Source organism: Cetorhinus maximus, chromosome 2 (assembly GCF_964194155.1).
Source record: "Cetorhinus maximus chromosome 2, sCetMax3.hap1.1, whole genome shotgun sequence".
NCBI classification, from domain to species: Eukaryota; Metazoa; Chordata; class Chondrichthyes; order Lamniformes; family Cetorhinidae; genus Cetorhinus; species Cetorhinus maximus.
This window is the reverse complement of record NC_135880.1, coordinates 75,595,542-75,623,413: the sequence shown is the minus strand read 5'-3', so window position 1 is coordinate 75,623,413 and position 27,872 is coordinate 75,595,542. Positions and strand designations below refer to the sequence as shown.

Genomic DNA, 27,872 nt, shown 5'->3' with positions numbered 1-27,872 from the left:
TATTTTTCAAAACTGTTTCCACAATTTGTCCAACTTCAGGTCCCCTCATACTCTGGGCAAGGATGTGACAAATGACTTCCTCAGGACTTCATCAAAGCAATTTTAAACTATCTGGTGAAACAAAAACTACTTCCCATTCTGATGAAGAGTCACAACCTGAAATGTTAACTCTGTTTTTCTCTGCACAGACACTGCCAGACCTAAATATTTCCAGAATTTGTGTTTTTACTTCAGATTTCCAGCATTCACAGTATTTTGCTTTTATATAAGGCAGCATGCTGTTATTCAATATTTTCCTAAGCTTGCTTGATTCTAAATACTTTGCTTAAGGCATTACATTTTGAATAATTTTGTTTAAAATGTTATACTTTGAATTAATGAACTTTACTCAGGGGCATATTGTCTTACCACAATTGACTGGTCTCTCTAAGTGGAATAGTTAAGAAACGAAAGGCCAACAAGTAGGTAGATGACGACATTCAAAACCAGTGCGTGAATTACCCCCTCACAAAACTGTCCGGCCGCCATGCATTGCCTCCTCCAAAAGCATGGTTGAAACCAAAAGCTTTGGACAAATGGGCTACAGTTCTCAATCACAGTTCTCTGCTGCACAAACATACCACTAATAATGCGAAAATTATCTAATCTAAAAATGCAATACATATTTTATTTGACACAAGTCAATACAATTGGCTGCCTGAAAAGCTTATCAGAGTCAGAGTCAGTCAAGAGCAGGGAGACCATCTTCAAAATCGCATTTCAAAAATAACAACTTTTAATCTGCAGTACATTGTAAGATAGTAACACTGATAGCTCCATGAACCACAATAATGAGTGTCATCTTAACCCCAGAGAGTTTTACTGCCCTGATAAAATTTGCAATACAACCTTTCTTTTCTTCTTCTGGGAGGGAATTTATAACAGGCAGTTCCTGCAAACAACTAAGGTGACAAACAGGAAACAGTACAGAAGCACGCAACGTAAACATCAGTGATTATTGCACAGTACACAAATAACATCACATATTATAATCACTACAGTATTGTTTATTTTACTGATCATTACCCCAGTTTCCTTAGGAAACAATTGTTGGGATTTTATGTGGAGGCTGTGGCCCCACCCATCGGTCAGAAAGTCAGGGGCTAACTCATCTCCGCCAGCCATGGCACAAACGGATTTTACGGTTCTTAGGCAATTAATTGTCTGCTGCCACAGCTTCTGTACTTCTAGGAGAGGGTGTTCCGCCTCCAAGAGCTGCTGGTCAATGAGGAACGGCAGCTCTCCAGCCCAACAACACTATGGAGAGCACTGGTCATTGCTGGGCCTGCAGCAGGCCCTTGAACAGCCAAATGGAGTGCAGGTGTGGAGTTGGGGTTCGCTGGGCCAATCAGGCAAGGCCCAGCTTTTGGGGCAGGAGGTGGAGGCGCAATTATGATGGCGGGGAGGACCCTCCCTGGGTCACTGAGTGCCCAATTAGGAGGGAGCCCCCATCCCCCCCGCCCTGCAGGGAAGCCACCAGGTTCTACTTTGTGGCCTCCCTAGGTGGCAAAGTGACCATCTGCCACTGGTAAAATTGGCAGGGGGGGGGGATGTAAAATTCCAGTTAATATTTTCTAAACTTGCTCTAATCTGATGCCATTAGTAGCACATGGATCATACCCGAATTGCATTGTCTTCACCAGTGGTAATAAGAAGTGGTTCTCCATGAACAAATGTTAGTCCTGAAACCGCCGTTGTATGAATTTCCCTCATTTGGCCAATCAGCTTCTTCTCCTCCAAATCCCACAGTCCAACATGACCCACAGGACTCCCAGCAGCCATCACTGGATAACCATCTTAGAAAGTAAAATGTCAAACAATGCTTTATTTGTATAAAGATTGCTCTAATAACCATGTGCAAAGTAAGTTAAAAGGAGTGCAATTTGACATATGTCTGATAAATAAGTCATTAAAATAGATAGATGAGTTTTCCAAAACTACTGCTTTGCAATGCCTCCACAATTGAAAGATTAACTTATTTTTAATGAACAGCAGGCTGTATAATAATCAAAGTTTTATTTCATACAATGAAAAACTCAAACCAGTTAATAAATAGGTATAGAGAATTGGTTGCTGTGATACTAAAATCATAAAGCCTTGAGTTTAAACAATTAATTATAGCTGCATTTCAAAGATTTTAAAGATTACCAAATCTTAATACACAATATGGCTAAAGCTTTCATTCTCATTTTATATTCTGAAATATAATCTAATTACCTGTGCGAAATGATATTGCTGTGATTGGTCCCCAGTCTTGTTGAAATTTCATCAACATCTCATCATATTTGAGATTATGAATTATTATCTGACCAGATGTGAGGCCTACAGCAATCACATCCACAGCTGGGGCCTAAACAATTGAATAAAACCAAATGAAATAGGGCATTCAGAACCTTTGTGTAACAATCATTTAACTTTACCACTTAAAAAATGAAATGTTTAAAAGGATTATACACATGACTACTGATTTACAGCAATTGAGTAAATCAAATTCATTTATTACCCAAAATGTTTAATTTGTATTTTGAGGATCATACTCCATTTCCCTTGAAATCCACAAATAAGTGGCCTAGATTATAGAATTCCTTTCCCCCAAGTGCTAACATAGTTACAGATGAAATGCCAGTATTTTAGCAGGAAGTACCTTTCTTTTAAGCTCACTTACCCAAATTAATGCTATTGTCTAAATTATACATTAAATAAAGGAACCATTAATATTACTATAAAATGCAAATTTTAAAAAATCACCAGATCACTGATTAATGTGTATATAGCTACTCAGCACTGGGGGTGTACCTACACCACACGGATTGCAGCGGATCAAGAATCTCAAAGGCAATTAGGGATGGGCAATAAATGCTGGCTTAGCCAGCGATGCCCACATCCCATAAATGAAAAAAAATTAATTTGGACTCACTGTACCCAACAACTTTGTTGAATGTGTAAGATGTTTACCATGAGAAATGTGGGGAAAAGGAATAGGGAAATTTCCTGCTTTTCTATTTGTATAAGCAGCATTTATCATGACACCTAGCATTTTAAAGAAAGTGTAAAGTATCTTTACTAAAGTAAATTGAAAGCGTTGTGAAACTGGGTCAGATTCTTTCCATTTAATTAAACGTATAATAGCTACATCCTCATGTCATTGTGCAATTATCTCCAACATACATCACTATATTTGCATTGCATTCACATTAAGGGTTTTTGTGATATTAACACCACTTGATTTTTGTCAAGCAAGCAGGAGGAATTTAGTGCTCCATAAATGAAATAGACAGGTGTGCGTGGTAGATGTAGAAATCATGACAGGGCAATCATACACTGACTCTGCTTCTATCTCAACATTAAAAATGTAAATGGTATTTTGACAGAAGTGAGTGAAGCTCTGACAAATCTGGGATCTGTCAGCTCTGCATACTTTAACAGTTTCAGTCTGGGACAGGCAGATTAATAACACCCTAAAGATGGTTTAGATTATTAGTCTAGTAGCGTTGTATAATATGATCTCTCCCATAAAAGGTTAAATATTTCAAAAGCTGTGGTCGAACATTTATATAATAAAGAACCATTGGGGGGGGGGGGGGGAGGTGAAAGAGAGAGAGAGATTGATGTAATGTTGGAAGGAAGTAGTAACAGTGGCAATAAAAAGTAAATGGCTATTTGTCATGATGACGTGACATGTGCACATGGAACATTAATCTTTAATTTCATCAGCTGGACTTTTTAAGCAAGCAAAGACAACTTAAGACGGCTGCCACAGGTCACTTGACATCTCGTATTACAAACTGGTGCATTTCTGAAGTTTCCAATGTGGATTACCAATTAGCACATGCCAAGGCAAACCTCCTATGGAATTTCACACCTGTTGATGTCAAGAATTACTTGAAAGATGAACTGAAACTTGTAACTGACTCTCACCATTTGCATTTCTATACAGCAACCTTTCAGAGACAGGGAATCTACCAGAACAATGGCCATATAGGTGGTGTTGATATTATCTTCCTAACTCATAACAGGGAAGAATAGTCTATTTCAGTAGTGATGACTGAAGAAATTAATCACCTAGGCTACAACACAATAGATGGCGACTATCCAGACATGAGCTAATCAATCACCTTCTGTGGAATACCCGGCTCCTTAAGGGGAGAGAGGTCATGTAACCAGAATAATGATTTTGAAATGTCTTTTATTACAACACCCTGGCTGCTTTTAGGCAGTATGAAACAGTCTGCAAATGGAGCAGTAACACCACTCTCTCTCCCTGTTCTCTCAAGTTCAGAGCCCTATCTCTGTTACAGTTTAGAATACATAGAGACAGAGAATTTCAATCAAAAAGAATTCTGCCTCTTTATATCATTCCAGGGTCAACAGACCAAGAAATTTGAAGGACACTTCAAAATTCCAAAGCAGCGTTTCCAGGGGGAAAAAAACAGGACCACCGTTAAAAAGAAACTGCCCCAGCCGCAAACAATGAAGAAATCATAAACAGTGAGCTCTATTTTTTCCCTTTTATTATTGAATCTTAATTTGGCCAAAAGTTAACCTCCTCTACTGCATAACTTGTAATTTTGCATGTTTGTGCATGTGTATGTTGCGAAGCTCAGGACATGGGTTTACCTTTTTAACTATCTTTATATCTTTACACAGGTGGTTTTTAGCACAATAAAGATGAACTCCTCTGTGTTTAAACTTAGTAAAGTCTGTCAGGCTGAGTTCCTTGTAATTATCACTTAAGTGGTTAAGTACAGACGTTGAATACCTTCATCCTTAAAAATTACAAAGAAACCTGCTATGAGCAACCAAGGAGTGGGAAAGGATGGCTGAGTCCTGATACGTGTCCTCACCAGTTGTAACAAAATTGATATGGTTATTAAAAAAAATACCATACAGGATGTTGGCTTCATTGCATAGCGGCATAGAATAAAAAACGGAAGAAGTTATGCTAAACATTTATAAATCACTAGTTAGATGTCAACTGAGTATTATGTCCAATTATGGGTATCACACTTCAGGAAAGATGTCAAGGCCTTGGGGAGGGTGCAGAGGAGATTCACTAAGTCAATATGAAGTCCCTCATCCTTGGTAATGTGGAGAGACTATAGAAGCTTGGACTGTTCCCTTTAGAGCAGAGAAGGTTAAGGAGAAATTTAATAGTGGGGTTCAACATCACGAAGAGTTTTGATAAAGCAAGTAAGGAGAAATTATTACTACTGGAGGGAGAGCAGTAACCAGAAGACACAGATTTAAGATAATTGGCAAAAGAAACAACAGGGAAACATGGTTTTTTTTTTGAAACACAGCGAGTTGTTATATGATCTGCATTGTACTACCAGAAAGGGTGATGGAAGCAGATTCTAGAAATTGGATAAATAGGTGAAAAGGGAAAATATGCAGGGCTAGTAAGGAAGTGATTGGACTGATTGAAAGAGCTATTCAAAGAGCTAGAACAAGCATAATGGGGTAAATGGTCTCTTTCTGTACAGGCTATTTCTAGGAAAGAGATTCTGAAATTTACAGTGCCAGCTCGCTCATAGCAATTTTGGAAAGATTACAATCAGTCACCTAAATGCTCAGAAATATTTATACAGAAGTCCAATTATTTTACTGGAAAGTGAGACCATAATGCTTTCAAATAGATTAAACAATAATATTTAAACTGACCAGAGCATACTACAACAAAACACTGCACTGACCTGCTGAAGTACAGATACTCCTGAACCCCAACCTTGAAAGGTATATAAAAGTTTGCTGAAACAAGATCAAAAGAAAAATCAATCACATTGGAGGGATAAAAAGTAGTCACTGATAACAGTTGAATTCTCAACACCATTGTTCAGTTAAGGATATCCCTCAGCTGCATTTTTGAGACATGACTAACTGTCACTACCAAGTATATTAAAAATAACAATAACTCCTATATAAATCATTATCTCTCTCTTATACAAAATGAATATGGCAAAACAATTCCACACTAAGATTCCCTCCATTGGAGGGAAGTAAATCAAAAATATTTTGGGAAACCACATCCATCTCAATGGAATAGTCCAAGTAGCTATTTGTCAAGTCCAATAAAAGTCATGTACAGTAAAAATGAGTAGTAACTGGCACGCTCTAGTAGCCAGAATTACTGTGTGTCAGGTCTTTTTTGACTGGAGAGGTCGCTCATCCCTCAGAAGCTAGTGCTAACACTTGCAGCTGAGTAATTATGTTCATCGTTTCCCCATCAGTCCCACCCTCACACAACTGCTAATAATTGTGAAACTGTCAGGCGGCTGTTATCAAAGGCCTGCCCTTGCTTTGGTCTCAGACTCCCACTATTCTGCAGCACCATGTTCCCGTGACACTGCTCATTACATTCACGCTCTCCCGCACCTCTCATGAGACCTCAACATCACTGTGCGATCACCCAGCCACTCACTGGATGATATCAAGAGCTTCCTGATTGGATGAAAATGGGGAATTCATCTTACACATTAATTAACTGGCAGTTTTGCTTGACTGGCACCTCCCATTCCTGAAACATGCCAGATAACAGACATTTTACTGTGCTTTGAAAAAATTTGTCAACTTTCATTTATGTAAATGACAGAGTAAAGTTCATTCAATCAGATTTAACATTTGTTATCACATATTTCTGGCCTAACAACTTCCTTTTCTTAGAAAAGATTCCTTTCTTAAAGCTGATACATAGAATAGTCACAGCATAGGAGGCGCATCCGACCCATTGGGCCCGTACCAGTTCTCTGCAAGAGCAATTTAGCTTGTCCCTGTCCTTTCCCAGTAACACTGAGGTTTTCCCTTTCAGGTACTTATCCAATTCCCTTTTATGCCCTATGAATTAATCTGCCTCTACCATCCTTTCATTCAGTGCATTCCAAATCATTAACACTAGCTGTGCAAAAAAGTTTTCCTCACATCACATTGGTTCTTTCGGCAATCACCTTAAATCTATGTCCTCTGGGTCTTGACCCAAAGGTAACAATTTCTCTCTAGGCCAAGCATGATGTTGACCACCTCTATCAAATATCCACTCAACCTTCTCTTCTCCAAGGAGAACTGCCCATCTTCTCCAATCTGTCCTCGTGGCTGAAGTCTGTCATTTCTGGAACCCTTTTTGTAAATCATTTCTTCACCCTCTCTAAAACCTTCAAATTCTTCCTGAAGTCTAGAGCCCAGAATTGGACACAATGTCTCAGTTGTGACCAAACCAGTGTTTTATAAAGGATTATCATAACTTACTTGCTATTTTTACTGGGTATCTCTATTTATACATCCCAGGATCTCATATTTAGCCACTTGATATTTTAAGGAAAAAGGAAGGAGCTAAAGGTGGGTCATTTGGGGCAACCACACCTCACTTCTAACTCTCAATCCCTCAAGGAAGAGGCCAATGTTAGCACCCAAGCAGGTGATAACAAGCTTTTAACTTAAGTCCTACCACAACAGTATGGGGACAGAAAGCTAACAAAAGCACAAGGAGATGCACAGCTCAAGGTCTTCCTTCTATTTGAAATAAAAATGACAAAATGAAGCACATAATGTCCATGAAATTTGGTGGTGCTTAATATGCTATCAAATACAATAAAGTTGCAGTACTCCACAATTTTCTCAGTAATGAGCAAAGATCTGAAGTCAACACAATAAAGCACAAATTTTATGCATAAGCAATATAGAATTGCACCATGGTTTTGAATAAAACAGGACATCATGCAGCATACTGTAGCTACAGCATGACTCTCTAGACAGTGAAATCACAACCTAAACTGGCCTTCATCATTAATAAAGGTAAAAACGTTGTATTAAATTAATTTTTTGGTTTTAAATGGGTTTTAGTTTTAACAGAATTATATGAAAACTAATTATGGGAGCAACAACTTTAAGTAGAAACCTTAATACTTAAACATGTCACAAAAAACTATTAAAGAAGCTGAACTGACTTAGACTTGATATTCCATAGTTGAAGACTCCCTTGCTGGCTGCCAAGAAGAATTTTGTTGATATAGGTACTTGGGTGCAAAAGGGCAGAAATTGTAAACATGATTTTGTCAAAGTTCAGCTGAAGATACTCCTCTGTAAATAAATAAGCAAGCGTTAGACAAGAGCAACAAATAACTTATTAAACGTATATTCTTGTTCAACAATTACCAACATTTTACAACGGCAAATGTACTTTATGAAAAAAATATATTTCAAAGGCTACAGAGGTACTTACATTTTCTTGCCAAGCCTATCATATTGAATCCAGAACTAAAGCTACCATTACATCATAAACTTGTCAAGTTTATTATTTTTTTCATATTCCAGCATTGTGTTATATCTGTTGTGCACTGCACAAGCAATACATATCTTATGGTGTTGTAAAATGTTACAATGCACAGAACCTTTAAGGTGACACTTTAAACATGGAATTCCATATGGCTCTGAGGTTAAAAGCACTACATAAAATAGTACTGAGCCTTACAGATCAGAAAGGTCCCAGCTTCAAACATTCATTGGGCTAAATCCAAGTATCACCATGTGATGCAACAGTAGGGTACTATGACTGGTGTCAGTGTCCTTGTTGGGACAGGGAGAAAAATCAACCATACTCCCACTTCCAATTACTATCTAGTATGGTTTAACCACAATGTTCCATAGTAGAATAGTGCATTAAGTTGTCCAGACACAAACAATGTACATTTGGATGAGGTTTCTGAAGGCTAGATGGCATGGAACCCAGAATGAGTCACTAATTTCAGACATGTGAGATTAAAATTAAAGAACTAAAAAGCATTGAAAACATAAACTAATAGATTGTGCACATCATAATGAAGTATGGCATGATGTACAGGGCCCTGGAGAGGGGCGTGCACAAGGTGCAAAACACCATAGCCCAGGGGCTAGGGAGCCAGTTGTCATAAATGGAGTTCTCATCATTGTCCAGACTGAGCAGCCAGAGCTTCAGACCTGAACGACAGGCTGTACATTTATCTCCGAGCTAGGTGAATTGCTTAAAGGGACAAAGTTAAATGGGAAGGTGGGAGGACTAAAATTAACGTCAAATTAATTTATTTAACAGCAGATTATACACTCTATTCATTTCTGTGAAATATACCCACTGCAGTGAGGTGCCATTGACATTCTGGAGAGGAGGTGAAGGATTATGGTAAAGGCATTGCCCCACTCTACTCCAGCACTATCTTTCAGAATCAACCATCATGTTGAATATTGGCAAATTATAGAACTCTTCAAAAACCGACCTATTAGAGAGACTGGTGGAGGATACAATTGCTTTGCCTCAGTAATTTATGCTTGGAATGCGGAAATTAATTCCTACTTAATCCGGGTAACTAAAAGACGAATGTGACAAATTCAACGATGTATAATTAGCTACTAAATATCAATTTCATTTGTATTTGCTTCATCTAAATGGGGCACAAAATACATTTCAGTCCCACATTGAAGCAATCAATATTTTTTGTATAGACTACAAAATAGATCATATAAAAATTAAAAGATTTTTTGGAGATGAACAGTAGGGAAACATTCAGGGTAAAGTGCGTCTCCTTTTATTTTTGTGTGCTGTAACATCTCTCTAAGCCCAGCAATGATGTCTCTCGGAGCAGTGTCAGCTTAAGGCTCTATAGCCGAGCTGATGGGCTGGACTTTCGTGGAGTCGGGGAGACTCTGGAGGTGCAGAAATGGCAGCAGGGACCCGATTCTGGGATTCTGACCCCATTTCTGGTGCCCCCAATTTTCACCAGTGCTGGTTAAGGGCAAGGGCTGATTCGGGTTGCAAGCCCGCAACCTGCATTCCCAACCTGACTGGCTCGACCGTGGGGAGCGGCACGTTCTAGTCCTCTTCAATTTTCGTGGAGTCGGGCCAGCTAAGGACCAGTGGTTCCTGGCATCTTAAGGTGTTGTGGACCATACTTTAGATGAGGGAGCCTTTTGAAAGGTAAGTTTACTCCCATGCCAAGCTATGCTCCCCCCCATCTGTCCCCTACGGCCTTTCATACCTTCCAGGCCAGCTATGGCATTTCAATACCCATTCACCCACTATACACTTTGTATAGAACCAATGAATTTACAGTGGCAATAAATGTATTAAAAAAAAATAAATGTATTAAAAAAATCTTTTTTAAAAAAGTCATTTATTCATCACTTCCCACTTTCTTACTAATCTCCTTTGCGTGCCAAAAATTGTCAATCATCCAGATCACTTAAAACCTCTATCTTGTGTAAATAAATACTGTCCAATTGACAGAATAGATCAGAGAGCCAGAGCTGTCAATCAAGCAATATTTTCCTTGGGGCTCAGCTGTTTCAACAGTCTAATAGAAATCTGAGCTCTCAGCTAAGCCTCATTATACATTGTTGGCCGACAGCCCAGACATCTATTAGTGCTGAAACAGCTGCGTCCCCAAGTTCCGGCAGAGACTGTGTTGGTCCCTCAACCCAATTCTCTCCAGCCAAAACTCTTCTTGGACCTTTTATGCCTAGAGCAGTCCTTACTTTAGAGACCATCTCCTTGAAAAGGATGATGCTGTGAAATATTGTAATTACAAAGCTAAATGCGCGAACAGGTAACTCGTCAAAAAACATCTTCAACTGGGATTGCTTTTGGTTATTTGTTTTGCCTGAAGGTTGAGAGAAATTGTAGGTGGGAGGAAATGAAGTTCAGGGACTCCACCACAGCCTGCTGTTACTGCGTTTCAGTTCAGGTGTTGTGCATTTATATTGAACATGTAAACTCGTGGGATCACCTAAACACAGGGCGCACACAAACTAACACTTCATTATGCTGTTGCTGCTCTCAATATTAGTGACCCATGCTGCATATATATCGGATGATATTTGTAACCAGAAATCAACAATGGGCGTTATCAATTTACTAGGACCTGTGATTGATTGGCGAATTGAATGGTGAATCTTGATCGAGGGGGAAGGTTAAGGGAGAGATGGGGAGGGGTGATAAGGAGCCCAGAAACAGGTGAAGCACCAAGGGGCAGATTTTTCTCTCTTGTACTGATGATGTACGAGTGTCATCTTATATGTGGGTTAAACTGCTAATCTCAATACTTCCAAATGACATTCCTGAAAATGTAGGGAAGTCGTGCTTGAAGAGATTAAATTTTAGTAGTACTAGAACAAGTATATTACATAAACTCACCCTCTGATTGCACATCCCAAACACTAAGTCTGTTATCTCGATCCACTGAGATCATATGATCACCAAAGGTCAACAGGAGGTGGACCTCTGCATTATGTCCTTTATATGTATGCATAATCTAAAATGAAAGGGAAAATTGATTAAATTATTAGAGAAAACTAGGTTTTGGTGCTTAACTGAGAAAAAGTATTGTACTACTAAGTTAAATTAATGATTTCTACTGAAATGATTACCCTGAATGATCAATGGGGAAATTTAGTGTATACACACATTGAAATGGGAGTAGGCTATTTAGCCCCCAAGTCATGGTTGGCCTGTGACCTAACGCCATTTTTAAAAAATTCTTTCACGGGATGTGGGAGTTGCTGGCTAGGCCAGCATCTATTGCCCAGCCTAAATGCCTTGAGAAGGTAGTGGTGAGCCACCTTCTTGAACCACTGCAGTCCATGTGGAGTAGGTACGCCCACAATAATAAATAAAGAGAGAAAATGCTAGAAAAACTCAGAGGTCTGGCAGCATCTGTGGAGTGACAATTGGCCATTGACAGGTTGGTGGGCAGACAGCTCATTTCGCTGTCCTCCCGCCTTCCTAAAGATTTAAATTGACCAGGGTGATGTCGGGAGTTCCCCCCGACATCATCTCGCATCGGTGAGCGGGCCCCGCCCCCAACTCGCCGACGGGAAAATTCTGGCCCCAGTCTCCATTGCTCTGAGGAAGATAATTCCAAAGGCTAACAACCCTCAGAGGAGAAATTCTTTCTCATCTCTGTCATAATTGGGAGGCCCCTTATTTTTAAACTTTGCCCCTTAGTTCTTGATTGCTCCATGAGGGGAAACATCCTCTCCGCATCTATCCTGTCAAGCCCCCTCCGATTATCTGTTTCAATAAGATCACCTCTCATTCTTATAAACTCCAATGAGTATAGGCTCAACCTGCTCAAACATTTCCTCATAAGACAACCCTTTCACCCCAGGAATCAATCTAGTGAACCTTCTCTGAACTGCTTCCAATGCAAGTATATCCCTCCTTAAACAAAGAGACAAGGACTGTACATAATACTCCAGGTGTGGTCTCACCAATGCCCTGTCCAGTTGTAGCAAAACTTCCCTACTTTTATACTCCATTCCCCTTGCAATACAGGCCAACATTTCATTTGCCTTCCTAATCACTTGCTGTACCTACATGATTCATGTACATGGACACCCAGGTCCCTCTGTACAGCAGCATTCTCTCTCTATTTAAATAATATTCTGCTTTTCTATTCTTCCTGTCAAAGTGCGGAACCTCACATTATCCTACATTATACTCAGTCTGCCAAATTTTTTGCCCAATCACTTAACCCTTGTAAGGTCATAACAAAAGCAAACCTAGCTCTAGGGTTTATTCCTAGAGGGACAGAATTAAAGAGTAGGGAAGTTATGCTAAATTTGATTCGAACCTTGATTAAACCACAACTGGAGCATTGTACAATGCTGGTTGCTATGTTGTGGAAAGGATATCAAGGCACTGGGCACAATGCAAAAAAAATTTACAAAAATTATACTAGAAGTGAAGGGTTATATCCATGAGGAAAAGATGAAGAGCCTGGGTCCCTTTTTTCTTGAAAAGAGAAGCCAGAGAGCCGACCTAATAGAGATCTTCAAATTTATAAAAGGTTTCGATAGAGTAGAAACAGAGAAAACATTTCCACTTGTAGGGAAGAGCAAAATTAGAGGGCATCAATAAGAGATAGTCATCAAGAAATCAAACTGGGAATTCAGGAGAAACTTCTTTACCCAGAGTGGTGAAAATGCAGAAATCACTACCTAGGGCACAGCTGAGGTGAATATTATAGATACATTTAAGGGGAAGCTAGATAAGCATATTAGGGAGAAGGGAATAGGGGGATATGCTGATGGAGTTAGATGAGGCAGAATAGGAGGAGGCTCCAACGCACCAGAAACACCAGAATGCTCAGGTTAGGCTGAAGGGTTTGTGTGCTGTACATTATGTGTAATATGGGTTCTTGCATTACTTATCATCTTAACTGAATATAAAAATATTTTTTTTTTTTGAACAGCAACTGGTTATTAGGCCTGACCAGGCTGGCGTTCTTACAGATCTGAAACTCACCTCCTTTCCCATCACATACTATCACTTAATTCATCAGAAATGAATCAAATTGCCTCTTAATCCCATCAATTTAATTATGTTTTGTAGTGCCTAGCAATCACAAAAGTATTTCCAAATTGTATAACATGCACTATATTATAAAATCATTCAATTTAAACAAAATTCAAGAAATGCTAGAAATTACATATTGGGCTCTAGAGTTGGGAGAAGGCGCTGTCCTGAGTTGCCTTAATGTACACAAGGGTTAAAAATTTGCAACTCAACTTTATATTACTATATTAATGATTATTGTTTCATTTTAGCTTTCTTTAAGAAGTATTTTACTATATCCACTAGTGAAACATAAAAGACCCTGAGGGGGCTTGACAGGGTGGATTCGGAAAGGGTGTTTCCCCTTATGGGAGAGACTAGAACTAGGGGACACAGTTTAAAAATCAGGAGTCTTCCTTTAAGACGGAGATGAAGAGAGCTTTTTTTTTTCCTCAGAGAGTTGAGAGTCTATGGAACTCTCTTCCCCAGGAAGCAGTGGAGTCAGGGTCACTGAATGCTTTTTAAGGCAGAGATAGGCAGATCCTTGAACAAGGAAGTCAAAGGGTATCGGGGGTAGGCAGGAAAGTGGTGTTGAAGCCACAATCAGATCAGCCACGATCTTATCAAATGACGGAGCAGGCTCAAGGGGCTGAATGGCCTATTCCTGCTAGTTCGTCAGTTTACATACTCTTTGATCTTCTGATTGAAAAGGTCATAAATGTTTCTGTTTTTATACTATCAACAAGTGTCAGATATCTTAGGTGTGGCCTGGCAAGCATAAATTCAAATTACTTTCACAACTAAGCTGCATGTTTTCCTATTTCCCCGTTGCATTTTGTTCTGCACCCAAGTCTAACTGGATTACATAGTTGCTCTGCTCACAAGAGGATGGAGGGGGTCTTACAGCCTGGCCTTTCTCCTTCTTGCTCGAGTCATCCACTAACCATCCCATGATAACGGGCTGGCAACAACTTCCTTCCTATTGTATGGCGATACCTTGGCCCACGTCTGATACCCCAATAGAAGCATTGCTGAGAAAAGGAAGGCAGCAAAGCAGGGGAAGAATCCTACATGGTTCTCTCAAACTTGTTGAGAAATGCCCCAAAATAATCTAAATTTTAATACACCAAAGCAAATAAATGCAAAGTTTAGTTTAACCTCCAGTGAATGATCATTTGGTGATGTACTTCCTATTATGACATTGATGCCCCAACTGATTTTACAGTTACCAAGCAAGTACTAATTTATTTAAAAATAATTCACGATTCAAAAATAATTATCAACCAGTTTAAATTGATGTAGTTTCCAAGTTGCAGGTGACAAAGGTGTTATTGCACAACCACAAAAGCATTTTTGATTAGCATGTGCACTCAAAACAGTATTTGTTTCTTTTTACTGTTAATATGGATTCAATTGCATTCAGTCCTTAAGCATAGCTGCTGCTTAAAATGCTGAATTTTATCATATGCATCTTCTGCATCACAAATATAGACATATGTAGTTAAATAGAATCTATCTGCACGTTCACCATCTAATGAAAAAACTGTAATCAGCTGTTTTCACAATTACATATTTGAACAATAGGTCTTTAGGCCCTTGTTCCTGTCATTCAATTAAATCATATAAAAAATGATTGTAATACCAATTATCTGGTAGACCCCACTGCACATTTAACATGGGAGCCACTCAACAAAATCATGGCTGAACTTCTACCCCAACTTCACCTTCCCGCATTATCCCATATTTCTCAATTCTCTTAATATCCAAAAATCTATCAGCCTCTGTCTTAAACATAATCAATGACTGCGTGTTGTCATGAATGTCAAACTTCATAAACAGTTATACTTTAAACTGCCTGTTTAATTCCAAGATAGAATGGAATTGGGTCTGGGGAAGATAGACAATTAGTATTTCTATCTGGATACAAGCACCATACAATTCATATTGCCATGAGGATGTGCTTTGGGAAGGGAAGAGTTAACAGAAAGCCATTGTGGCATCAGGTTGCAGTTTTTCTAGTATGTCCCAGAAAACTCAAGCACACAAGAAGTCTTCCGCAGTTTGAGAGAGAGAGAGAGAGAGAGAGCAGAATCTAAGATCATGGCTGATCTGACTGTAACCTCCCATCTGTCCCCAACAACATTTGTTTATCAAGAATCTATCTATCTATCCCGCCTTGAAAATATTCAAAGACTCTGCTTCCACTGCCTTTTGAGGAAGGGAGTTCCAAAGACACTCTACCCTCAGAAAATATTTCTTTTCATCTGTCTTAAAGGGGTGACGCCTTATTTTTAAACAGTGACCGAGTTCTAGATTCTCCCACAAGAAGAAACATCCTCTCCACATCCACCCTGTCAAGACCCCTCAGGATCACATATGTTTCAATCAAGTTGCCTCTTGCTCTTCTAAATTCCAGTGGCTGCAAACCTAACCTGTTTAACATTTCCTCATAAGATAACCTGCCCATTCCTGGTATTAGTTTAGTAAACCTTCTCTGAACTGCTTCTAACGCATTTACAACGTTCCTTAAATAAGGAGACCAACACTGTACACAATACTCCAGATGTGGTCTCACCAGTGTCCTGTACAACTGAAGCAAAACCTCCCTGCTTTTATATTCAATTCCCCTCACATAATAACATTCTATTAGCTTTCCTAATTACTTGCTGTACCTGCATATTAGCCTTTTGTGATTAATGCACTGGGATACCCAGATCCTTCTGCATCAGATCTTTGCCCACTCACTTAACATATCTATGTCCCTTGTAGCCTCCTTATGTCCTCTTCACAACTTACTTTCCTACCTATCTTTGTATCATCAGCAAATTTAGCAACCATAACTTCAGTCCCTTCATCCAAGTCATGTATGTAAATTGTAAAAAGTTGAGGGCCCAGCACAGATCCCTGTGCACATTACTCGTCACACCTTGCCAACCAGAAAAAGGCCCATTTATGGCTACCCTCTGTTTCTTTGATAGCTAGCCAATCTTCTTACCCCCTACACCTTGAGTTTTTATTTTCCGCAATAACCTTTGATGTGGCACCTTATCAAATGCCTTCTGGAAATCTAAGTATCTACAGTACATCCACCGGTTCCCCTTTAACCACAGCACGTGACTCCTTCAAAGAACTCATTTAGGTTAGTCAGACACAATTTGCTTTTAACAGAGAAGTGCTGGTTGTCCCTTATTAGCTCATGCTTTTCCAAGTGAGAATTAATTTTGTCATGGGCAATGGGCTCTAGCATGTTTCCCACCAGTGACATTAAACTGCTTGGCCTGTAGCTATATCGTTATGCCTCTTTGAACAGGGTGTAGCATTTGCAATGTCCTAGACTTCAGGCGCCACTCCATTATCCAAGGAGACTTGAAAAATTGTTGTCCGAGCTTCTATCTCCAGCCTATCTTCTCTCAGCAATCTAGACTGCATCCCACTGGGGCCAGGTGACTTTTTAAATTTTGAAGGTTGCCAACTTATTTTAGCACCTTCTTTCTATCTACTTTAATGCTCCATCTTTGAAGATACTTTAATTGCTTTATGTAAGATTAATACCCTGTTTGTGAATATATTTTATATATATAAAAAAATCAGGGAAAAATGCAAGTGAATTTCGAGTCTAAAGTCCAAGAGTCACAAACAGGCTCAACAGCTTTGAAACTCCTTAGAAGACATAGGTCAACTTACTGAACAAATTTAAACTCACCTCTTTGTTTCTGGCAAATGCTTTTACCGAGTTGCCGTGAGCTGCAAACACAAGCATTCGGTCTGCTGCCAAACAAGTGATGTCTTCAGGAAGGGCATTACCTAAAAGGATAGATTACAACATTATAACTGGAACTTCATCAGAATTGATTTTTCTTAAATTAGAAGATTTATTTTGTTACACATGACAAGGCCAAACTCCCTTAATAAAAATAGTTCAATAACAGACTTTTAAATTTCTACAAATTATATTTCCTAAACGCAAAAACAGATTGAAATTAAACAAAAGAAAAATACTGCGGATGCTGGAGATCTGAAATAAAAACAAAGTGCTGGAAAAATTCAGGTCTGGCAGCACCTATGGAGAAAGAAACAGAGTTAATGTTGTGAGTCCAATATGACTCTTCGTTAACAAAGACGGTCAAACCAGTAGATAAAAACAAAAAGCTAAAAGCTACTGCGGATGCTGGAAATCCAAAACAAAAACAGAATTACCTGGAAAAACTCAGCAGGCCTGGCAGCATCGGTGGAGAAGAAATCAGTTAACGTTTCGAGTCTTCATGACCCTTCAAAAGCTAAAAGCTACTGCGGATGCTGGAAATCCAAAACAAAAACAGAATTACCTGGAAAAAGGTACCTGGAAGGGTCATGAAGACTCGAAACGTTAACTGATTTCTTCTCCACCAATGCTGCCAGACCTGCTGAGTTTTTCCAGGTAATTCTGTTTTTGTTCTGTCAAACCAGTAGCCTGAATTTATATAATGATTACGTAAAAAGAAACCTTTCATAATATTTTACAGGCTGGTGGATAGGAAAACGGCACAGAGAAAGTGGAAAAAATAGTAGGTCTGTAGGGATTAAAAGCATGACCAGGAAAAAAAAGAATCTTAAGGTGGTTTCTGGTGTCTACTTAAAGGTATTAAGGGAAGGAGTTCCAGAGTTTGGGGCATAGTGGCTGAAAAGGATGAAACAATTTCTCTTGAAACTTATTTTTCTGATATCAAATATAATGTTTATCAGAAAGTATTAAAACAAATGTGATCATCTGATCAGATCACAAGTCATTCTATTCCTTTTTCATTGTGTAGTTGCACTTTTTTACCCTTCAGTTATTTCTTTTTAAACATTTACCTGAAATATCTTCCAATTTTACTGAAGGATCTGCACCCAGAACATCTTAAATCTGTTCCTGTCACCAATGCTGCCTGACCTACTGGTGTTTCCAGCATCTTCTATTTTTGTATTAAGCCTTGGCTTATATGAAATAAAAACAGAAATGCTGGAAAAGCTCAGCAGGTCTATCAGCATCTGTGGAGAGAGAAACAGAGTTAATATTTCAAGTCCATATTTATCTTCTTCAGAGTCAATTTGAAGAGTCATATGGACTTGAAACATTAACTCTGTTTCTCTCTCCACAGATGATGCCTGACCTGCTGAGTCTTTTCATCATTTTCTGTTTTTATTTCAGATTTCCATCATCTGCAGTATTTAGTTTAAATGAAGTTCCTATCATCAGACAGAACTTAGACATCAATGGATTAGAAGTCCTTTCATTTCAAACGCTATGATGTAGGTGTTTCGGATATGGGTGACCAAATGGCTGCCTTCTGCGATTCTCTGTACTCTTTGGAACAATGCCACTTTATGGAAGTTCCATGACCTGTCCAATTAGCACCTCTTTTCTACAGGGAATGTGATGAATTTTGCTGATAATAGGTATAACCTTTCTTACTGCCTTTCAGGGTCACGGGATTCTGACGAATGAACCCTAAGCGTGGGTAATCCTGGGGGGGCGGAGCTTTCTAGTCGTGGACGTAGCTTCTAAAGAGCTCCGTATTAAAGTTACCTGTTTCAAGTAAGGGACCTGTCCAGTTCATCAACTTCATTATAGTGATGTTTCTTGGAATGTTCTGCTGGCACCTGCACAACCACAGAAAAAGCCACTCCTATGGTAGTTATAAGTTTGTCAAGAGATGACTCAATTGTGACACTCTTGCTTGTGATAAGGAGGCAGCACAGTTAACTCTTCCCTGAAATGCGTAGGAAGAATCTATCTGAATGCAGTTACTAGATTAGTATGGGCTGGTATGCAGCATCCAGTAGTAATGGCACGTCTCACTTGTCCTATCTTCCTACAAATATTGGATTACCGCCAAAGGGATTCCCAATCTCCAGCCATTTGTGCATAAGTCTGCTATGTAAAGTAACTGAATGTGGGGAAGCCATTTCGAATTCCACTGTCAAGTAGGTATTGTGTTAACTTGCTGGTTTCATTTTAAATCTAAAATCTATTTTGGAGTGTTGCCTTAAAGGGAGACTCCCAAGTCAGGTTAATTAGGAATTTTAGGAGTTGTTATAGTAGTAAGAAATTGTAGTTGTATGTATGTGCTTGAAATCTTTTATTTTGTTAATAAATATTTTAATTTAATTTTTAAAATCTCAAAAAAAATACAAATTGCAAAACCATTGTGATAGCGTGACCAGGTTTCCCTTATGGATTTGGTCCACCTGGCACACATCTGCCACGTCATAACATAAGACGCATCACTAAACACGATCAGTTTCATTTTTCTAAGACCATCCAAAGGTGGGAATTTCAAAAAACACTGTTCCATTTTTAATTTTGTCAATGTTTTGTTTGTTCGAAAGATTTCTTCAACCATGGGATCATTCATTTTAGTGCTCAGTTCCAAAACATCAAAACTGATGTCCTGCCTGGTTTGTTTGCCTAGCCAATTGAGATGCCCAATTAGACTTCTGTGTTCCTCTTTTTCCATTTCAGAAGCTGCTGTATCTTTCTGGGAGGCCCTACCACGACGAATCATAATGGGATTGACGTTCTCCAAGTAAGATTGTTGATGTAAAAGGAAGTGTGATCCGCTCTGCCTGATTTCCAATCCAATGTATTTAAGTGCACCAGTGGCTTGACTTCCAATTTTAAACTCCGTTCTGAGCCCATTAATGACAACCGTTTTAAATTTGCTACTACACCCCACAAAAAATCATCTACACGCATCATAAAGATGCCTGCAAGTTTCCCTCCATGGTGCCAATAAAACATTGCCGGGTCTGCTTCCAACTGAAGACAGCCCAACTTTAACAAAACTGACCTCACTGAGAAATACCAAACTCTGGAGGCATCATTTAAACTCTATACGCATTTATCTAGCTTAGAGTGTCCCTTCTGCATTTGGCGCCTCTTTCAGTGGGCATAGAAAAATTTCCCTTTGAAGTTGATGTCACTGCAAAAAGGCAGCTTCAATATCAATGGACTTACATTCCCAATCATATGCAGCTAACAGAGCCAAAAAGAACTTCAGAATAACTTTTCCTGCCGTAGGTGAATCTACTCTTAAATCCTGGTCACCTAATTTTTTTCAAACCCTCGTGCCACTAGCCTGGCTTTACCTTTATAAGCCCCATCAGGAAGCACCTTATCCGTGCATATTCATCTATGAGACAGAGCTAGTTGTCCCTTATCTGACACCTCTGTGTATACCCCAAAATCTTTCCAACTATGTAGTTCTTGCTGTTTGGCATTCTTTATTAATTTATCTAATTTGTTTGAAGCTACTAAGACTTCTCGATCACATGGGCTTCTGCTCCTTGTAGTATTACCAGTCCGTGCCATATTCCTTGACCTTAAGCTATGCCCTCCATCACGCTCCAAACTGTTAGTTTGATCTTCCTGTCCTATTTATAGATGTTCTTTCAACCATTCACGATCTATTCCTAGAGGCATGTTCACTCCCAGACCCACTGTCTGAACTGAAACTGCGTTTCCGTGCCTTCCATTTTTGTACTTCATATTCCCAATCCATAGGCCTAACTCCTGTCTTTTATCTCATACACTTAACCAGCCTTCCCTGCTCTACCTACAATCGTCACATCCCGCCATTAACTGGCCCCTTCTGGCAAATATGTAACATTTATTGCCAGTTTTTGGCAGTTGTCCTCTACAAATCACCTCATCTTTTCGTCCGAATTACTATGTCCATCTTCAGCTACCCTGTCAACTTCAACTATCTGGTCCTCAGAATCATGCAACGTAAGAATGTGAGAAGTACATGGTTCCTCGTCCCTTCCTACAACCCCCTCCGGACCCACAAACCCATAATCCACGTCAACTAACCTTGATGAGTGTACCTGAAGAGTCTGATTCCCATGCTATAAAATGGCTGTTTTACCATCTTTACCTATAATCTTTCACAGCCTTTCCACTTGTTAAGTCCTTCTCTTTTATAGTATACCATATTTCCCTATTAAAAATAGTTTCTGATGGTGGTACATTGTGTCTTAGAGCTCGCCGAATTCTTTCTGTAATTTCGGCTTTAAGGAATGCTCTTCTACCAGTGTGTAGTCCATTTAAATGCTCAGAAAAGGTACAGCTAATCGTAGCTCCCTCCCAAGCTGGAGGGTGATCACTCAGACTGAAGGAATTTTGGGGTTTCTACCAAAAACCAAGTGAGGTGGACTATAGCCCCCAACCATCTGCAGTGAATTCTTGGCATGGATAGCCCATTCTCGAGCTGATGTTAATTTACAACTTGGTCTATCTGCCTATATTTTATGAAGCATCTCATCTATCACCATATGATTCCTTATACGCACTCCACTACTAAAAGGGCTTTCTGCTTCTGTATTCATAGCTATTACATTCATGTTTTCGCACATATCCCGAAACTCAGTTTAACCTTATTCAATCTGATCCTTGTCACTTAAGGAGTCCAGGTAGCATTTTAACCAGTCTATTCCACAGACTGTAGATGTGCATCCCTGATATCTAGCAGCTGAAGGACTCTGCAACCAAGATATTCATCACCTGGCTGAAACTTCCTGTAACTAATACAATGCCCTCTCTTTGGTCAATATCTCCATCTTCTTCTTGAGTCTTCTGTCTCATGTTTAATTTTGAACACATTATTATATCTTTTAGGGCAGTTCATTGCATAATGGTATTTTGAATCGCATCTAAAACAACAGCTAACCACACCCTGGGTTTTCTGGGGTTCATTCTTTTGTTGTAATTACCTAATTCGCCTGCCATAATTGTCAAAGGTGTTTCTATCCCCATTGTTCCTAGTTACTACTCTCCTTTCGCACTGACACCTGTGTCCAGTTTCTAGATGATCTCGCCATCCCGTTAACATTGTATCCTTCATTTTCTGTCTTACCACCGAATGGCTCATTCGCGCCTCAGGCACTGCCAAAAAGGAATGTTTTCTGAGGAATTTTTTTTTTAAACAAGTTCTGACATCTGTTCTAGCAGTGTGACTTTCTGCAGATTTGACTCCTGTCAGAACTAGAAGCCTGTCCAATTCTGGTACAGCCTAGTAACTTAAATGCCAGCACTGATTGGGGAATTTCTAGATGGAATGTTTGCAATCTTGCACATAGAACCTTTCTCCAGCTTTCTAAATTCGTCAAAATCTGACCATGCTTCGTAAGCACTTAATAAATCATTCTTTTGATGGATCTTATCCATGAAATCTAATAATATTTCAAAACCTTTACCTGTACCCAAATGCTTAGGCTCCAACTCCGAAAATACTTTGCACCTTATTTTGCTTTTGTATGGTAACGAAAGTGCCAAGGTCATTCCTTGTTTTTTCTTTAGCAAAGACATAACCCACGTCCACATAGTTACTTAATTCTTCCACTGCTCATAGGGTTCACTCTCAGAAAATGTCGGTGGCTAATCATTCCCCGAAACTCTACATTTCGATTCAGCCATTTTAGAGTGACTTCAAACCACTCTGCTCTTAAAGTTAACTCCAAATACAGTCTTCCATCCAAAGCAAGTTTAGTTGCCAATCTTTTTACTTACAAGCAGAAACCATTCTCTGCTACCACTGTTAAGCTCCAATTGTTGTTTGGAAATGAAGATCAAAACCAAGACAGACTCCTTCAGAGTTTTATATTACTGGTCATAAAACTCTCCACAGACAAAACTTGTTCACCTGCTATCCCTTTTATACAACCAAATGGGTACTAAGGTTGTTAACTAATAATTAGCAATTGAACTCCTTTGACTGTTTCCTTCCTCAACACTGGACATTTTGATGTGTGGTGTCTGTAATGCACACCAAGCATATATGCAGTAATTAAAATGTAGATAGAGTTGCTAAGAAAAAAAAAGGCAAACTTTGCAACTGAAAAATATAAGACATCTTTCAGAACAAACTGCCAAAAGATTGGGAATAACTGGATTTCCTACTTAACCTGCATGAATAATTCTACTAGAAGGAAAGCTTCCGTTAAAAAATATAGATTCAGCATGGGCCTGATTAACATATATATGAGGCTTTCAACAGATTGTAGCGTAGCCTCAGAATGAGTTTAAAGACTTAATTCACAACATCTGTGCCAATGCTTCAACTCACACTTGGCTCAGCAGTAGCCCTATTGTCTTAGAGTAGGAAGGTTGCGTTTCAACCTCTTCCCAGGACTTGAGAGTTCAGTCTAGTAAAGAGGGAGTATTGTACTTTTAGAAGTACTATCTTTCAAATGAGGCTTTAAACAGAGGACATATCTACCCTCTCACGTGGATGTAAAAGATCTCACAGCACTATGCAAAGAGCTGGGGAGTTCTCTTATAATAAGTCCTAAATAATATTTAATCCCTCAACCAACAACATCAAAAACAGGTCGTCTGTTTATTTATCTCATTGATATTTGTGGGCCTTTGCTGGCGACATTCCCTACATTATAATAATAACATTTCAATAACACATGCTTGGCAGGAAAAAGGATCGGGACATCCAGAGGTACAGAAAGGCATTATGAACACAAGGTCTTCTTCCTCACACTCTTACCAGCAAGTGAAGCCTTACAGAATCAGCCCTATGACTTGCACTGTCCTGTTTAAGGGCATGGAAGATATACAAGATATAATGATTCTGATATTAAACAATGGACATGAAAGCTGTGCAAACCTAAGTTAAATATGCAGAATATAATCAGCCAGAAAAACCGGACAAGCTCATACGACAAACAAAGATCCTCTATAATGTGAAGAAACCCACCAAATGCAAGAAGGTCCGCGAGAATATGATGATCGGTATACGCATTTCTTCCCCCATCTCTGCGCCACACTAACTGCAAACTATGCCCACATTCAGATTGCTGATTGAAGAGCAATAAAATCTGTTTCTTAGAATAGTCTGCATTTCTTTTCAATAGTCTTGAATTTTATGTTGCTAACTGCTCCTGGGCCTTGAGGTATATTTCTCACCTTGCAAGTGTAACAAATTACCCGTACTCATATCTTCAATTATGATGCAAAATGAGCTTTCATTATAATTAGATCACACTAGTCATCAAAATGAAACAGGAGAATTCTCCAAGTACAAACAAACAATAATTCAAATTTTCATAATATGAATACAAATATAAATGTGCATACTTACTAACTGCAACTATCCCAAGTCTTTTCACCTGTTAAGCAACAAAATTGTACATTAGTGATTAGCTTATTGTTGGTTTCTATGTGAATAGTGATATACAAGTGATGTGGTCAATGCTGATGAAACTTGTCAAAGTATTTCAGAATGGAAAACCAACTTATACAGCATAAAAATCAAGGATTGCATAAAAACCACTGCAGTTCATGTGGTAAAAGTATTGGTGAAGATACCAATGCTGTTACTAGGATATTCCAGAATTTTGACCAAGCAGCAACAAACAAATGGCAACACATGTCCAAGCCAGTGGCTTAAAGAGAATTTGGCAGTTTTAAGCAGTGTTCCCATGCATATGCTACCTTCGTCCTTCAAAGCGAAGCAAAAGTTGCGTGTTTTGGAGGTGCTGCCAAAGAAGCTTTGCCAAGTTGCCTCAGTGCATCCTCTGCTGATAGATGGAGCACTGATCAGACAGACTGCTTTTGTCACAGGTCATGTTGACCTTCCAATTGAGTTGGAATTGCACCCATCCAATCAAGTGAAGGGTACTCCATCAATCTCCTGACATGCGCCTTGCAGGTGGTGCTGAAGCTCTGGCGAGTTGTGAGGTGAACCACTTGACGCAGAATACCCAGTCATTGACTTGCTCTAGTAGCCACAGCATTTATATGGCTGGCCAAGCTCCACTTTTAGTAAATAGTGACTTCCAGGATGGGGGATTTGATCATGGTACTGATACCAGCTTTTTATTGCCAAACTTTAAAAACTGAATTAACCTGGTCTACTCATGCTCCTGTTTATGTTCATTTGAATTCAAAATTTCAAACTGCCACAGTGGGGTGTGAATTTATAATCTCTGTATTAATAGTCCAGCAACACAGCAATAGTGCAAGTGTGTATATTAAAGGTTTTGTGCATGGTGCAGTTTCTGATCACAAATTTCATTTTCAACAGTCAATTTTCTGTCACCCTTTTATGTCAACACTTCTAGTGTAAATAATCCACCAGAACTTTCAACATTTTGCAACTGAAAATATGTCAATATTCATCATACTGTAATTGCGCTGCTCTGGCCACCACGGGTGCTGCTCTGGCACATTACCACCTACAAATAACAAACCATCCTGACTTAGAGATCTCATTGTCTCCTTCATCATTTCTGCGGTCCTAGATTTCTTACATAATACCATCAGCACAACTGCAGTGGTTTAAGGCAGCAGCCCAGCATCTCCTGTTAACATATTGGATGGCCAGTAAATGTAACCTTGTTAACACCCAAGTGTAAATTATTTTTTTAAAATTCTTGCTGCTTGTGCAATAATTCATCCATTTCCCACAACCTCACCAGTTCCCATTCCCTCAATGCATGCAAATGCAAAATCCTTGTCTATAAATTCCTTCACAGCCATTCCCTCTGCAACCGCTCCAAAATTTTCAGCCTTGTAATTCCAATCAAATTCTGCATTCCAATTTTTCTACATTAATTGTGCTATAATAATTTAAGTTATTGCCTATTCCCAACTACAAAAGCCCAAGTACAGTGACATTCTTCATGACTGCCTCTGTTGGTCACCAATATGGAATGCTTGTTTGCCAATTCAATGCTCTTTGGATTCTCAGCACTGCCTCCCACCTCTCTTCTCCCTGTCCTGATGATCACCCGATACCCTATGCTCTAATCTGAGCATATAATCTAATCCAATACTTCAATACAGCACCAATATTCTGGAACAGTCGGAGGTGCCAGCCTTTGGATGAAATATTAATCGAGACCCCATCTACCTTTGAATACTTTTTTGCTTTGAGCTTAAAAATTGAGTAGTGCTCTGGCCAACATTTATTCTTCACTGCATTCAAATTGGCTGCTGCATTTGCCTACATAACAGTAATTCATTAGCTGTCAAGTGCCTCAAGACATGTTAAGGATATGAAAGGTGCTCTTTAAATTAAAAAAAAATTCTTTTACTTTAACTCATTGTCACAGGTGACCATCTACTGGTATGTGCATTACAGTAATCCTCCAATGACCTGTATGCGACAGATCACCCTGAATTACTGCAAACTGGAAGTCAGGGAACATATCAAACCTCGTCCTCCGAATGTGTTTCCAATTCTGAGGGTATGTTTTAGCCAGCGCCAGACAAACAATATGAAGCTCCAGACATAATCCTTGATGGCATAGGTCCCAAGGTTGTAGAAATGCTCTCACATTTTGGCAGCGTGCTCTCTAGGATGCAACTATTGAACAAGATATCCATGTATGCATCCAGAAAGGAAGTTCTGACTGCACGATTATGTCTGGAAGCAGCACAGGGTTAAGCTGAAGACCAAATAAACTCTACCAAGCCATTGTCCTCACCACACAGTTCCATAGCACATAACAAGAACAAAAATACCTGGAAAAACTCAGCAGGTCTGACAGCATCTGCGGAGAGGAATACAGTTAGCGTTTCGAGTCCGACTCAAAACGTTAACTGTATTCCTCTCCGCAGGTGCTATCAGATCTACGGAGTTTTTCCAGGTATTTTTGTTTTTGTTTTAGATTTCCAGCATCCGCAGTATTTTGCTTTTATCCATAACACAGAGTCCTGGCTCTGTTAAAGTGCCACATCAAAGCTCTGGAATTCCACCAGAAATACCCAATTTCATCAATAGTTGCATCCTATAGAGCAAGCTGCCAAAGTATGAGAATTTTTCTACAGCCTTGAGACTTATACCATCTAGGATTATGTCTGTTGATGGCTGAAACATAATCTCAGTATTGGAGACACTGATTTAGAGACAGAAGTTTGATACGTTTTCTGACTGTTGCAGGCATCAAAACTTGGCTCAGCATCTTGAGAGGAACATCTACACCAAACTCTCAACACCCGATTTGCCCAGGGGAAGGCTGGAGGTGATGCAGCTGCAGAAGCTGCCTCAAGCACCTCCAACATGAACTGCCAGTTCAATGGACATTGATGTCAATTCTGCATCGGACGCTTCAGCCATAAGGACTCACAGATGAAGAAGAAATCACTTACAGCTTGGGCATGGAAGCTGTTATTTGATACGCAGGGTGTGGCATTACTCACGTTGTAGGTGTGGAATTGTTATTAATACGCAGGGAGTGGCATTACTCACGTTGTAGGTGTGGAAAACTGCCCCCACCGCAGTTACCAGGTAAAACTCTCGGTGCTTCTGGTGGAACCGGACCACGTGTGGGACCTGGTTGCAGTAAAGCGCCAGCGCCCGGTATCCGCTGAAAATGTTGCTCCCTTTACCACGCGACATCCTCCAGCCTGAAGCAGGAACCTGAGATTTCAGTGAATTAACGGCTCGGAGCCCCCCCACGCGCGCGCCGGCCGGCCGGTCACCTGTAACCGTCTTTTGCAAACGGTTAGCCTGCCTGGAAGTGTGACACCAAAAACCTTCCCCGGGCCTCTGACTGCAGCACC

At 39.5% G+C, this 27,872-nt stretch overlaps 1 protein-coding gene across 2 annotated transcripts in view; it reads right to left on the bottom strand.

Moving 5' to 3' along the window:
* The window catches only part of wdr36 (WD repeat domain 36), a 109,891-nt gene extending 82,037 nt beyond the window's left edge, over positions 1 to 27,854 (bottom strand). Inside the window, exons 1-8 of one of the 2 annotated variants that reach the window (XM_078566196.1) lie at positions 27,559 to 27,854; positions 24,445 to 24,472; positions 17,037 to 17,137; positions 11,192 to 11,309; positions 7,977 to 8,109; positions 5,733 to 5,787; positions 2,257 to 2,389; positions 1,660 to 1,835 (exon numbers count right to left, since the gene is read on the bottom strand). In XM_078566196.1, coding sequence (XP_078422322.1) covers positions 1,660 to 1,835; positions 2,257 to 2,389; positions 5,733 to 5,787; positions 7,977 to 8,109; positions 11,192 to 11,309; positions 17,037 to 17,137; positions 24,445 to 24,472; positions 27,559 to 27,708 — 894 coding nt within the window. In that variant the 5' untranslated portion in view covers positions 27,709 to 27,854. The remainder of the gene's footprint in view (positions 1 to 1,659; positions 1,836 to 2,256; positions 2,390 to 5,732; positions 5,788 to 7,976; positions 8,110 to 11,191; positions 11,310 to 17,036; positions 17,138 to 24,444; positions 24,473 to 27,558) is intronic. The other variant, XM_078566199.1, reaches the window with a different exon arrangement.
* Between the last annotated feature and the right edge of the window lie 18 nt (positions 27,855 to 27,872).